Source organism: Montipora foliosa, chromosome 12 (genome assembly GCF_036669935.1).
Source record: "Montipora foliosa isolate CH-2021 chromosome 12, ASM3666993v2, whole genome shotgun sequence".
Taxonomy (NCBI): domain Eukaryota; kingdom Metazoa; phylum Cnidaria; class Anthozoa; order Scleractinia; family Acroporidae; genus Montipora; species Montipora foliosa.
The window spans coordinates 21928916-21943915 of NC_090880.1; the positions used below are offsets into that span (position 1 = coordinate 21928916).

The 15000-nt window shown below is 38.1% G+C and overlaps 3 protein-coding genes across 3 annotated transcripts; all 3 read left to right on the forward strand.

Moving 5' to 3' along the window:
- Nucleotides 1–201: 201 nt before the first annotated feature.
- Nucleotides 202–2659, forward strand: LOC137979947 (adenosine receptor A3-like). The gene has a single exon (XM_068827268.1). The coding sequence runs from the start codon at nt 412–414 to the stop codon at nt 1336–1338; it is 927 nt and encodes a 308-aa protein (XP_068683369.1). The 5' UTR covers nt 202–411; the 3' UTR covers nt 1339–2659.
- A 7842-nt stretch (nt 2660–10501) lies between these two features.
- LOC137981007 (melanocortin receptor 4-like) lies at nt 10502–11449 on the forward strand. Its single transcript, XM_068828381.1, has one exon. The coding sequence runs from the start codon at nt 10502–10504 to the stop codon at nt 11447–11449; it is 948 nt and encodes a 315-aa protein (XP_068684482.1).
- A 1320-nt stretch (nt 11450–12769) lies between these two features.
- On the forward strand, nt 12770–14382 carry LOC137979387 (melanocortin receptor 3-like). The gene has a single exon (XM_068826643.1). It carries the CDS (start codon nt 13040–13042, stop codon nt 13964–13966), a length of 927 nt encoding a protein of 308 aa, XP_068682744.1. The 5' UTR covers nt 12770–13039; the 3' UTR covers nt 13967–14382.
- Nucleotides 14383–15000: the final 618 nt, after the last annotated feature.

Below are 15000 nucleotides of genomic sequence, written 5' to 3' on the forward strand. Positions count from 1 at the left end.
CCTAAAGGTTTCGTATGAAAAGATGTTTAATCTATAAGTACAACATGTTTAATGAATGTCTAAGTACATCATATACTTACTTTGTGGAAAAGAATCAATAAAAGGAAAATTTAAGAAAATTGTCTCGTATCCTTTACCATGTCCCTTACCTTTTAAATTAAGTAAGTCAGTGAGGTAATGTCCTCCGGACAGAAAGCGGTTGAGAGTTAAAAGATGTGAAGAGTAAGATTTCCCCTAGACCTACATACTAACTGCCAATAAGTCATTCGAACTGCCTTTAGATAGCTGCCTGGCATTGAAGAGGCCCGGTCACGTGAATCTAAGTTCGAGTGTTCATATTTAAGTTCGTGACTTGTAAAGGCGATCGCGAGTGGCAACTAAGTGAGTCTAAATAACCATCGCATTAACAACATGACGGAAAATACAGCGTATGACTCTTCAGTGTACTGCACGGAAGAATTGTTGACTGCGGTGGGTTTACGCAGCCAATTGATATGTCTTTCAGTCTTAAACATTATTCTAGCTATCACTGCAATTGTAGGAAACACTTTGATCCTGATTGCCCTTCAGAAGGAAACCTCCCTTAATCCACCATCCAAAGTGTTGTTTCGCAGTTTGGCTTCAACTGATCTATGTGTTGGCACGATACAACCCCTTTATGCTGTCTACTGGCTTTCTGTGGTGCACAAACGGTGGCAAATATGTCACTACATTTTCCTTTTGCAATCCGTATCTGGCACAATATTGATTGGAGTTTCACTGGCGACCATAACCGCGATAAGCGTTGACAGACTTCTGGCTCTTTTGCTAGGAGTTGGATACAGGCAAGTTGTGACTCTTAAGCGAATGTATCTAGCCGCTATTGTCTTTTGGATTTATCCCATTGTGGGCGCTGGAATTGGGTTTTACAGTCGCGGTGCTTGGAGAATTTTCGCATCCGTAAGTATACTTGTGTGTATGACTACGACTATTTGCTGCTACACAAGGATCTTTCTCAGACTACGTCATCGTCAAACGCAAGTTCTAAGCAATGCTCAGGAACAAGCGAATCGAACAATTTCACTGAATATGGCTCGATACAGGAAGTCAGTGTCCAGCGCAATGTGGGTGCAGTTGACATTGTTGTTTTGTTATTTGCCGTATATGGTTGTGGCACCTTTCGCGTATCCAGCCATTAGATCTAGACTGTCATCTCCTTTTTATGTTATATTCTATGCATTGGTGACTTTATTGTTTGCCAATTCATCGTTAAACCCAATCGTGTACTGTTGGAAGATTAAAGAAGTGAGACGCGCAGTGAAAGACACTTTAACACAACTTCTTTTTCCGCAAAATTAGTATTTACGTAGAATCATGATGATTTCGTGTTATAGTGTACTCCTTCAACTGAAAGATATGAAGTCATCGACTATATCTTTTTCCTTTATCAGCTATGACTTATATCATGATACTGACCAATTTTTAGTTGAACTGCTGCGCTTTGTTTACACAATTTACTCAGAAAGTGCGTACGCGTGGCAGCTGCAGGATAGTGATAGCTTGTTCCAGTGTTCTATTGTAGACTTTCTCTTTTATCATTGGCTATTTAAATGAAAACGCTAAATTTTCACGTGAACAACCGTGAATTGAGTGGCATTTAAAGTGGGAAAAAGTAATTAATTCCGACATGACCAGAAAAGGTTTAATTTGTTTCTTCTGTATTTTGGAAATTTTCGAAATATCACAGTGACCTTAATAACGTTTAGTATGAGTACTGAGAATGTTTCAAAATTAAACTTCAAGTTTAATTTCCCAACTTATTTTTAGAAGTAATTTCCGGAGTGCAAATGGTGATTAAAAAAGCATAAAGACGTCATATCTGTGGTCACTTTTCAGCATATCGAAGTTAAAAATTTCGGAAAACGGAGTCTCTGATTTTAGATTTTAACTTTTAACTGCGAGCCATCGTGGTTATATACGGCTTCTCAAATATTTTGCCACTTTTCAGTTTGGTTTCGTTTTATTCCGGCTTTATGTAGCATCTCTAGAATCTATGTATCTTCCCTGAATAAATGTTTGTTTTGCCCGTCTTAATAGGGCCGTTTATACGAGAGAAAATAAGCCGCGGCTTACTCTGGCCGCTGCGTACAAAATACGCGAAAGCAACTATTTATACCAGTGTAAACTCCCAGGCCAGGATAAGCCGCAGCTTGAGAAAGCCGTGAACGTAGTTTATGTCTCTCGTATAAATGGCCCTATTAAGCTATTTAATACTTTATCTTAGCCTCTTGTCATACTCTTTATTCACTTGCTTTGTTTTATGTTACTTTATTCTATTTACTGTATAGTAATGTCTTCACTGTTATTTAGTCCATCTATAGATAAACCTCGTACTTGTAATATGTCCTCAGTTCTCCCCGCCTCGATTAGTTTATAAGCTATTTGCGGGGGGAAAGTAATGTAATTACTTATATTTCTAATTTTCAATAAGGTTTCTTGTTTGTTGTTTGTTATATTCATCTGTTCGTATGTTCTAGGGGAACCTCAAAGCTGTAAAAATCTCTAGGTGGCCTTTTTTCCTCGTCCGGAAGTTCTAGTAAATGTGACAGGTCTGATCGAGAACATTAAATTACGTAATCTTACCCCTTTCAGAGTTTGACTCACGAGGGAACCTCTCGCACGAAGAAAATGATCTGGGGTTCGTTTCTTGAGAGCCGGACGTCCCGAAACATTTCGCGAGTATTTCGGGATCACTGTGTCTCTCTCTAGAGAGGTTTGAGAGTTTGCCTCTTTTGGTCAGTCTTGTAAATCTGTTGAAAGACCAGCTTTCTAAAATGGTTAGATCTTAGTTTCACAATCGGAACAAGGAACTACCGACGTAAATAAAGTGACTTAACCTTTACCCAGTTTACCTTTAATTAAGAATGTTTGAATTGGTTTTATAAAAGAGAAACTCACGGTTCCCCTGCTGTGCCGACAAAGATTCTTTGCATAGGTTTAAAATACCATGTTTTTATTACGCCTTATTCTGCGGTGACAAGAACTCTCGGTATGTATGACTTGGCGGCGTTGCTTTAATTAAGCCTGCACTTCTTTTATTTGATGCAGTGTTCCAGTGTTAGGGTTTAGCATCCCCATCCGAGAGGAAAAAAGAGTTTAACCATTTGCCGACGACATTACCAAGCCAGCACTTTCTCCTCAGTTATTTAAAGACCCTGAGTACGTGTTGATCCCGTCAAAATTTTGATCCCTCGCGCTCTCCCGCACGGCAACCCCGTTGCGAAGAAATCTTGGGAACGAGGTTGTCCCGCACGGTTGAGTCCTATTCTCAACCAACTGAGCCAACCAGTCAGCGGTTTTGAGTTCAGAAATCTTGCCAGTACTACAGCCTCAGATTGTTCGGTTTTTTTGGAATCATTTCGTTAGGTTTTACTAACTAACAAACAAACTATCTAACTAACTTACCTACTTATTAACGTACTTACCAACTAACCAACTTACTAACTAGCTAACTAGCTAACTAGCTAACTAACTTACTTACTAACTAACTAATTAACTAAGTAAATAACTAAGTAACTAACTAACTTACTCAGTAATTAACTAACTTAATAACTAAGTAATTAACTAACTTACTAACTTACCTACTAACTAACTTACGAAGTAACTATCTAACTAACTAACTAACTAACTAACTAGCTAACTAATGAACTAACTTACTTACTTACTTACTTACTTACTTACTTACTTACTAACAAACTACCTAAAAAACTATCTAGCTAACTTACTAGCTAACTAACTAACTAATCAACTTACTATATTAATAAGTAACTAACTAACTAACTTACTAACTTACTAAGTCACTAACGAACGTACTTACTAACGAACTAACTAACTAACTAAGTAAGTTACAAACTAACTAACTTACTTACTAACTAACTAACTATCTAACTAACTAACTAACGAACTTACTAACTACCTTACTTACTTACTTACTTACTTACTTACTTACTTACTTACTTACTTACTTACTTACTTACTTACTTACTTACTTACTAACAAACTACCTAAAAAACTATCTAACTAACTTACTAACTTACCAACTAACTAATCAACTTACTATATGTATAACTAACTAACTAACTAACTAACTTACTTACTTACTTGCTTGCTTGCTTGCTTGCTTGCTTGCTTGCTTGCTTGCTTGCTTGCTTGCTTGCTTACTTACTTACTTACTTACTTACTTACTTACTTACTTACTTACTTACTTACTTACTTACTTACTTAGTCACCAAATAACTTACTTACTAAGTAAACGAACTTACTAGTAGCCATTCCTTTGTTTAGGTACACCGATGCCACCGTGACGTCACGTAAAAAAGATCAATGGCCGAAGGCAAGCTTGATTGTTTTTCTTAATGACAACGCCTTTGCCTTCATGCTGATAATAGTGCTTTCATTAATACTATAAAAATATATCTAACGTCGCGCTTGTTAAGTACTGTTGATTTTAAGCAGTTTATACGATTCTGTACAACTAAGGGCGCGTTCGATTGACCCTATTCCGGAATAAGAATACGTAGAGTGATGATTAAAATGGTATGTTTGACGCGCTTCGAAGCAGCAAGGATAATAAAAATATGTTTAAAATAGCATTTTAGCAGATGTTTCACATTTTTAGTTTGAATCTCCGTAAAAGCGAAGGATTCCTAACTTATATTCCATGTATTCCTATTCCGGAATATGGTCAATCGAATTCACCCTAAGACTGCTCCTTTATCGAACAGCGAATTGTTTAAGGCAGAAGAAACGCCATCTCCTTGAATCTTTAATAGATGACCCTATTGGGTGAGCTGCAAAAACATACACATACATTTATATGTACGTAGACCGCCGGATTCATCGATTTTCTTTTTCACTTAATTTTGAATTATTCGCATGTGTTTGGCAACGCGGCGTCTGGAGGTTGCATTTTCTTCTCTTTCACGACAGTTCGGCATACGATTAATCATTAGCATGCTGTCGTCGCGACTTTCATCCCGTTTCCTTGGTCTCCACTAAGCATGCCTGGAATAATTTGGCGACCAAATAAGACGACTGGAAAAAAAAAAAAAAAAAAGAACGGCTTCCAGTTTTAAGACTCGAATCCTAACTCCAGTCCATATTATGAGAAGTCCTGGTTCGAATCTTGGCTCGAATTCTGGCATGGACATTAGTTTATATCCCTAAAATACATCATTGAAAATTAACAACATCATGTTAATTATACAGGTATCTAATACATAATTAACTATCTGTAAAACTATCTAATTATGAAATGATAAATGCGCGATTAAAAATTATCTTTTCTGACGGAAAAACGTTTTTAATTCCGTAATTAAGGCTTGACAAGTTTCTCATTTCAGGTATATAACAATTTGATTCTGAATTACAAAGATTGTTTGAATGTACGTTCGTTGTGTTGGTAAAAAACGTTTTCTTCTGGTAAGATTGCGAAAGATTATAATGTATTTTGTACATGCTAATGGCTAGCTGTATACGGCTTGTGTGTTCTAACCATTATCAGCCAAGCTCATCCAACAATACCTTTGATCGTACCCATAATTTGAACAATTGTAAATTCTAGCTGTCCTATTTTTGCATCAAGTCGTTCGCTGTTGACCGTTCCGAGAAAAGAAAAGAAGCTAAATCAATCATGTTTTTCAGCGTTTAATTAGCGCCGACTGCATGCATTTGCTTCGCTTTTGGCTATTTGCGCCTCTTCTGAAGGAAATAGGCCGTCTCCAAAATTTAATACTCCAGATTTCTGTTAAAAGCAAACTCAAGTGTTTCGCGTTCAGCATTGAGGTGAGATGGTACTTAGTTTCACTTTGCATATGACTGAAAATCTATCTTTGTCAGACTTTTCACTTATCCTCCATTAAAAAAGCCGGCTGAAAATTTAGAAAGGGCTTGCTGCATTGCCATTTCTACAGAATTATTTGACAGCACCACTGTAGTTTCAACTTTTTGGCCACTTGAACATGATTCTCATTCCATTTTAAATCGCTCACGTACCTGTCCACAATATACTTGAGCGCCAATGCGCTTATTCAATATTTCGCCGGATCTCAAATGGGGAGCTTATGTTAACAAGAAAGCAGAAAAATGTTGAAGATGTTACTTTATGTGTGTCTTTTAGGCGCAAAAGGCTTAATTAAATCTTGCACCGACACTCCTTGATGTAGCGCTAGTGTTCCTTTGCTTTTCGAAAAGGCATTTATTCGCTAGGCGCGAAAAATTCGGCAACGACGCTTAGTCGAATACAAGTGTGACTGAAAAACGTGTTAATTTTCTTTCTTAGTTTTTGTAAACGTCACTCCTACTATATAGCGCTCTCACACAAGTCATTTGACATTTGACGTACTAACGCACTGTAAAAGGCACTTTGGGTTTGCCATCTGACAATCAACCATCGACAATTACAGAGCTCTTTCTAGAAATTCCTGTAAATAAAATTCGTCGGTACTTTTATTGTGAAACATGCTTTTTGCTTTTTCGTCATGTCCAAGATATAGTCGGGCGCTGTTACTCTTACACGGAAGAATTTAACCCGAAGTTTCAAGGGCATCCGAACGGTCTTCTGCCTGACTGAGATTAAAAAATATTTCAATAAATATTTTACGGTAGAATATTTCTTTCGTACGTTTTCCAGCTGGAGTTAAACGTAAACGTTGCCTTCAAGAAGTTCCTAGTGCGTGATTTAATAAGCTTCTGTCAGAAAGGAGTTCAAATTCGCATCTACTTTACGAAATGCCGCCGCAAGAGCTTTAACAACTGAAAAATTATCTGATCTAAGTATTTTTCTCAAAGATTTATGCTTTATGGTATCGATCAGTCTCCTCAATCCAAAATCTAACTCTGCCTTGATGGGGGGTAATGGGGTAATGAGGGGTCCAAATGCGCGAAGGGGGAACTAAATCCATTTAGTCCCCCGGGGGTACCGGGAGTCCAAATTCGCTAAGACGTGTACCGGGTCTCTCATGAAGCTTTGCTGTGTTGAAACCGTTCGTGCACCCCAACAGTCAACGTTGTTCAACATCGTTCGACAAAATCGAATGGGATGTTGAAGCAAATAATGAAGCCATTTGCCCAGGGCCTTATTAAATACAGTTTGGCGTTTGAATTTCCAATCCATGAATTGGCCTGTATTTACTTTGGCTAAAGAATCCTAACAGGTTCTATCCTCCGTAGCTTTCGAACATAAAACCAATAACGATTGAACAAATTTGACCGATAATTCTGACTACCGCCGCAGTTTGCCAACGTTCATCACAATTGGCGACCATCTTGAATATACTGGGTTTTTTGAGAGCCTTTTTTAAAAGAATGCTCAGAGTATGAGACGTTTTGAGAACATACCCAGGCTGAGAGTCAGTTAAGAACAACTTTATTTTGCTCCTTTGTTTTTTGTTTTGTTTTTTTGTCATTGTGAGGCCATCTCTTTTCATTTTTCGTTTACCGTCGTCCGACCGACCCAAATTTCAGGCATTTTAAAAAAAGAAGTAATTACGAAGTTAAACGATTTTTCACTTTAAATAATTCTGTTAATATGATAAATGGGCCTAGTAACAACATAGAAAAAACTGGAATAAAAACAGGAACATTTTTTACAGAATATTGTGCATTATTTTCATCCAAATATGTAAATATTAACTTTTGACGTCATCCTCATCAACCGACTTTTCTGCCATATTGATTTTGGGTTCATGTCTTGTTGTTTCCAGGCTCTAAAAAAGAAATGATGCTGAGGTACCAGACCTCCTATTCCGAGACTTCTTGTGATTTTGTTTTTTTTTTTTTTATCCGACCGACCGACCCAATATCAGGAAACGCATTCGACGGTAAACGAAAAAAAGGGGATGGCCTAAGCAGTATTAATATAGGTAAAAGAAATGTAGTCTAACAAGACCATTATTTAACGCAAATACTTTGGGACATTTTTTAACATTATCAATATGGTTTGTAGTATACTACGCAGTTCTTCGAACATGTTAAGAACTTTTTCAGGTTCAAATCGCAAAAAACATAAGAACGTACAGCCTCGGCCTTAAAATTAGACGTTTTAAATAAAAAAAGAAATTTAATTAGCGAATTTAACGAAACAGGAGGCAGAACATTTCTTCGAGTTCAAACGTTTTTTCATCGTAGACATCAAACGGCTTTTTCTGTGAGAGATTCTCAAAACCAGTCTAAAGTTTAAACTGAAGTTCTCAATCTTTGATCATTTTAAACTTGAGCTTAATTAAACGCGCCGACTAATGCCCTTCAGGTCGAACAATATTGAACATAAAGCCAAAAGATTACGCTGGCTTGAGAAGCAAACCAAATCTTTTCAGGTCCCTTGCAGCTGTGTTGACATAGAAAGAAATGGTTAATGCAGGGCACGTATCTGAATGTAATTAATAGTTTCTGTAAAAAAATATTTGTACGGAAGGTTGGAACTGGTAATGACCTAAAGTAAACTCTAAATCTGTTTCCCGAGCAAAATAATTATAATTATAATGGCTCAACTATGTTGATATTCTTTGCTGCAAATTCGAACTTTGTCCCTGAATTTGAAATGTGCAGGATCTTAAATAAATTGAAAGGAATGAATTTTAATAGGAAAATGATTTTTTTTTTTTTTCCAAATGGTGTATGAAGTAATAAGCTCGGCTCCGGAATGGCTTGTTTAAGTTATTTCAAAAAAAAAATGCAAATCCCAAGAAATGCATGTGGTATTGATCTTGAAAATTACTGAAGCAGACACATTATACTACACCAGGTCAAGGTTGGAGCCTGTGCTAACAAGAATTACATAAACAGTTCAGTGCAGACAGAGACAGAGAGTGAAAATTGCGAACGCAAATGGACATGAAAAGCCCAATCGAATTTCGAGGAAATGTGTAAATGGAGACAGTGTAGCTTAGTGGTTCAGCTGTTCCTTTTCAATGACTGCGTAGGGTTCGACGGCTAAGAGAACGCCGCAAAGCAATTCTAGCTTTTTTTAATTAAGGCCATCCCCTTATTTTCTCCGTTTAGCGTCGTCCGACCGACCCAAATTTTTGGCATTTTCAAAAAAAAAAAAAAAAAGGTAACGACGTATTCAAACCATTTTTATGTCGCATAGGAGTTTCGACGGTTGATCCTTTTTCCCACACTGTCTTAATTTTGCAACAACATCCACCAACTTTTCCGCCATATTGATTTTGGGTTCACGTCTTGTTGTTTTCTTGGCTCCACAGCTATGCAGCTATGATGCTGGGGTACCAGGCCTCCGACGCCGAGACTACTTGTGCATTTTTTTAGGTTTTTTTTTTTCAATCTGACCTACCGACACGTGCGTTGTGCTTTCGGTACATTTCTTATCCGTTCTCGTCCTGACAACGACGTGAAATGACCAAATTTGAGTTTCTGTGGGGTTTTGTCAGTGAAAGCTGTGAGCTTTCACCTCTTTCAAACTCTATAAGTCCTTTAACTTTAGAATGTCCTATAGATCTCAGACAGGAGGGTGGTGAAAAAAGGCCTTTAGATGCAGGGATAATAGAAGAATTACCAAGAATTAAAAGAAGCCAAATGAATCCTTTTTTGAGTATTTTTTACACCTTTTGAATAACGTCTCTTACTACCCATCCCATCAGTCGGCCAACAGCCCGTCTTCTTGTAACACTACGTCCTTTATGACAATATTCTAATGTTTAAAGGGTAGTGAAATGTCTCTCATACCAGTAAGCTAATATTTCTCCGCAGATGTTCATCATTTTCAAGGTTAAATGAATTGCTTTGTTTGATACTGCTCAGTAGGATGTTAAACCAGCAGCCGGTTGCTGTTGATCTCGTTGTTATCACCCATAATTTAACGAAACCTAATCGTTAAAGTCGGTAATTACACTTGGCAAACGATGAATTCAATGTGCCTATAAAGCGCATAGGCTTTTTCAAATGATAAAACTGTTGGTTTAAGATGGTGAGAATCGAAAACTTTTACTTTGAAAAAAGAATTGTCTAGCAGAGGGACAAGTGTATTTTAACCCCTTTACACCTGTTTGACAGAGGTTATCTCTAACATGTAAGAGAGTTAATCAGAAATTTTAAAGGTAAACGATTGCTCAGAAGAAAATTAAACAAAGTCGAGCTTTTTGGGGGCCCGAAGTGATAATTAAATTACCTGGGACGATGTTCTTCAAAAAAATGCGTATTCACTCAGTGTAGAATAAATAACTTTTTCGCATCGTTTGGAAAAGGAAACGGTTGGTACTTTAGGCGAATGGCATCTAACCGTTTCTATTGACTTGTAATCTAGAGTAAATGCCTGGCACATTAGGAAAATGCAATTTTCGATATGTCACACTAAACAGTAACACTTGGAAGCCTTATTTGAACTCAACAGGAAACGAATTACAAATACGACGGACGGAAATCCAAACAAAATTGATTTGGGGAATCATACAAAGGCAATTGAGGTTGAATCCGGCTTTGTCTACTATGAAAAAACTATGCTACAATGGACATTGCGAACATTAGTCAAAGCGACAAGGAACCGCTTAAGTATGAAGAATTGTATTGTTCGGCAAATTTAACTGGTGACAACCCTTCGATAGCGATTGCAGTGTCAGTCAATGTTCTTCTCTCCATTACCGCAATTCTGGGAAATACCTTGATTTTTGTCGCTCTCAACAAAGCCTCTTCGCTGCACCCAACGTCCAAAATCTTGTTTTACAATCTAGTGACAACTGATCTTTTGGTTGGTCTTGTTTCCCAGCCTATGATTATTATATATTGGATGTCTTTGATTAACGAAGCTAGGGACTTTTGCCGCGGGGTCTTTGTCTTACATGCTGTGAGCAGCTATGTTCTGTGTGGAATGTCTCTGTTGATTACGACTTCAATCAGTGTGGATCGTCTTCTTGCCTTGTCGCTGGAGTTGAGATACCACCAGGTTGTTACCAAAAGGCGAACTTGCGTTCTGCTAACTACGCTCTGGGCTATTTCGATTGTCTTTTCAACGCTTTTCGTGAAGAACAATCAACTTTCCATGACATACACTCATGTTATCACATTCCTATGCTTGACAATCTCTACAATCTCCTACAACACGATTTTTGTTAAGCTCCGACTGCGTCGAAATCAAGTCGAGGTCTTTGAGGGTTCGGAGTCCAACTGCGAATCGCAATCAAGTCAGCTGAGGATAACACGGTACAAAAAGGCGCTATCAAGTGCTTTGTGGCTGCAGATCACATTGATCATTTGTTACACGCCTTACGGCGTGTTATTGCTTTTGGCACCGAACGAAAGCGCGATATCTGTAACTGTTGTTTTATCTGGTAGAATAACTAAAACTTTAGTTTTCTTAAATTCGTCATTAAACCCGATTCTTTACTGCTGGAAGCTGAGAGAAATAAGGCAAGTTGTCAAGAGTACTACCCAAAAACTATTGTACATGTGTTGGTAGTTTTAGTAGACTCGGAGGCAGCTGGCATTGCCTTGGAAATCTTCAAAAATCTATTGTTTCATAGTCTAATGTTTTTTTGACAGGGAAGGAACTCAACAGTAAACTTAAGCTTCCAGATACTTTCCACCAACTGCCGCTACAAATTTCTTATATTCGAACGCCGGACTGGTTTGATTTGATTTGGCTGGTGAAGACCGGCAAAGTTTGGTTTCATGCTGACTCAACAGAGGAGAGTTCGTCTGTGATCAAACCTCTCTTTGGAGATAATGCATACCTTTAAAACAATGACATTAAATTTAATTTTTTTATTTAAAAGATTTCTCAAACATGTTTCTACTCCCGTATTTATTTTGAAAAATGGCCTGCAAATGCCGATTGTTCGGGTCCAGGCCTCTTAGCCCGACCCAATGATACCTTTTGTGACTGTCACCTTTTGTATATTTTTCTTTTTTTGCGTGGAAATCAATTCTCCCCTCGGATAGCATTTTCCCTTGTATTTCAACCATGCACAAAAGTGTAATTTTTCGCGTCTTGCTAAATGTATTCAAGACTAACGTCGTTGATTAATGAAAAAGCTGAAAAACTATCGGTGTTTGTCTGTCAAAAAAGACGGATGTCAAAATTAGGTTTAAATTAAAACTCTATACGTGATATATTTAACCAGTAGATTCCATGTTGCCGTGACGTCTGTTCAGCAATAGATCACAGATGGCGTCAAAATGTGGTACTGAAACGAACGAAAAAGTGGCACACGAGGCGATAGCAGAGTGTGTCACTTACCAAATTTTGACGCCTATTCTGTGATGTTACTGAACAATACGCACGGCAACATAAAATCAATTTGTTTTATACAATAAAGAATTAGTGAACGTGTTTGATGATGGTGTCAGCTATGCCACGAATGTTCTCCAATAGATCATGGGTGAGAACCAATCAAAATGCGTGCATTATTGAGCTTGTTGTATAATGTAATTTTTTTGTTACTAAGACAACTTATATCTTTCGTCAATACCTTTGGTGTTGAGACTTGAGATGTAAGACCTGTGTTCTTTAGGAAAAACACCTTTTGCACTTTTGCATCTCTTAAGCTTCGAAAAAATTTCATCCGATTCAACCCAACGCACTGCATTGGCAAGGGAGACTCAGTTCTTAAAGCCGGCTTAAGTTGAGGGCTTTTACGAAAAAATAATTACAACTTGTCAAAATGACAAGCTTTCTTTTAATCGATTTGCTCAGGCTGAGAGTATTATGTGCATAATTGTAATCATTTTCAGACTTAAAAACGAATTGCCAGTGAAAAAGATAACATTGTCGCGGCGACCGAAGTGATAAGTAATGATCTCAATCTGATCATGCGATGCGACATTTCGGGAAACACGCTTGTCGAAGAACGGGTAAATCAGTCAGATGAAGGCGGGAAATTCCCATCAGTACAACTGCTTTAATTTGAGTGTGAGAAAAGACAAAAGGCAACTTTTCAATAAGGTCACAACGAAACGTGGTTGTTAAAGTCTGGGTTAAGTTCTTTTGTTAGGATTAATTACAAACGGCGATAGTACAAGAAAAAACGATTTAAACAATAACAGTCCAATGAAGTTTAACACAAGTGAAAACGAGGAAGAAATGAAGTATGAAGAATTTTTTTGTTCGACAGATTTAGCTGGAGAAAATGATACGATAGTTGTGGCAGTATCAGTCAATATTTTTCTGTCCATTACAGCCGTTTTGGGAAATGCGCTGATTCTAGTCGCTCTTCAGAGAGAATCCTCGCTTCATCCGCCGTCCAAACTGTTGTTTCGCTCTCTGGCGACAACTGATCTTTGCGTTGGTCTTGTTTCCGAGCCTATGGCTGTTATACATTGGATGTCTTTAATCTACGACCCCTGGAACATTTGCCGCAACGTCTTTGTTTCAAAGGTTGTGGTAAGCTATGTTCTATGCGGAATGTCGCTGTTGACCATGACTGCAATAAGCGTGGATCGACTCCTCGCCTTGCTACTGGGATTGAAGTACAGACAGGTCGTTACAATAAGGAGAACTTGCATTCTGGTTACTGCACTTTGGGTAAAGTCAATTATCTTTTCAACGATTTACGTGAAAAACAACCAAGTTGCCATTACATACGTCCACGTTATCACATCCCTCTGTCTGACAACTTCAACAGTTTCTTACACAACGATCTTTGTTAAACTCCGTTGCCGAAGAAATCGAGGTAATGCCGTCGAATGCTGGGCCCCGAAATTCGATTCAAATTATTTTAACATGGCACGGTTCAAAAAGGCGGTTTCCAGTGCACTGTGGCTACAGATGACATTGATTGTCTGTTATCTACCTAGTGGTGTCGTGATATTTTGGTCCACTGAAACGTCGGTTTCCTCAAGTCTTGTGAGGGCCAGCAGAATAACAACAACGTTGGTTTTCTTAAATTCATCGTTAAATCCTATCCTTTTCTGCTGGAAAATGAGAGAAATAAGGCAGGCTGTTAAGACTATTTTGGGAAAACTTTGCTGCTCATAAACAGGCAGTTGTTAAAATTTTAAAGTAGGTATCTTCTTCTTCTTCTTCTTCTTCTTCTTCTTCTTCTTCTTCTTCTTCTTATGCTTCCCCCAGAAAGGAAGATGATTTGGAGTCATGCACTGACCTCGTTGATACAGGACATACAAGATTAGATTGACATTTACTGAGGTGGTGGACTAATATTCGAGGCTTTAAAGCTGAAAAGCATTTGACCCACAAATGCATCAAGTTAGTCCAATCGTTAAAATCCGATTAGAGATTAGCGATTATTAAGACAGTGCTAACCCAATTTGAATTTTGCTCGTCGAAAAAGCCTTAACATTGTAATCATTCTGTTAAAGGAAAACAAAAGTCTAAGTCAAAATTAAAAGCTAAAAACCTTGGGAAAACTTTTGTGATCAGAAAATAAACTGCAATTTCAAAGTGACCCAGGATTAATTTAATTGGGCTATTGGTCTTCTGGTGAAAAGATTACCACCCTCTGTAAGGGCCGATTTACACGGCACGATCTTTGTCGCATGCGACAACGGCTTACGACAGGCCCACGACATGATTTACGATTGTTGTGTACGTCAGAAAAAATGTCGTAGCATTTTAAAACTGACATGTTTTAAAACGCGGCGACAATCGTAAGTCATGTCGTAAGCCTATCGTGAGCTTGTCGCATGCAACAAAAATCGTACCGTGTAAATCGCCTCTAAGGGTTAAAAAAGAAACGCTCAACAAAGAGAAGCTCGAGGGCGTAGCCTCTACCTTTTATTGTATACACAATGATTTAGGGACCTGAGTGGTCTGATAGCTTCAGAAATCAAATGGATTCAAGTCCTTCGAGTACCTCTCCATACTTCTGAAATATCGTGATGGTTGTGTTTGAGTTGTCATTGTTTATAAATCCCGCCATCTCAGGAAAATGATTTGAAGTGACTTTTTGGCTACCTTGTCGAACTAGCGACCGGTTGCTGAGTTGACAGATCGGGGGTTCAAAACCCCCGGTAGGACCAATACTAGGGGTCTTAAAATAACTGAGGCGAAAA

Coding starts and splice junctions, on each gene's coding strand:
- LOC137979947 (XM_068827268.1), top strand. CDS start 412: ATGACGGAAAATACAGCGTATGACTCTTCAGTGTACTGCACGGAAGAA.
- LOC137979387 (XM_068826643.1), top strand. CDS start 13,040: ATGAAGTTTAACACAAGTGAAAACGAGGAAGAAATGAAGTATGAAGAA.
- LOC137981007 (XM_068828381.1), top strand. CDS start 10,502: ATGGACATTGCGAACATTAGTCAAAGCGACAAGGAACCGCTTAAGTAT.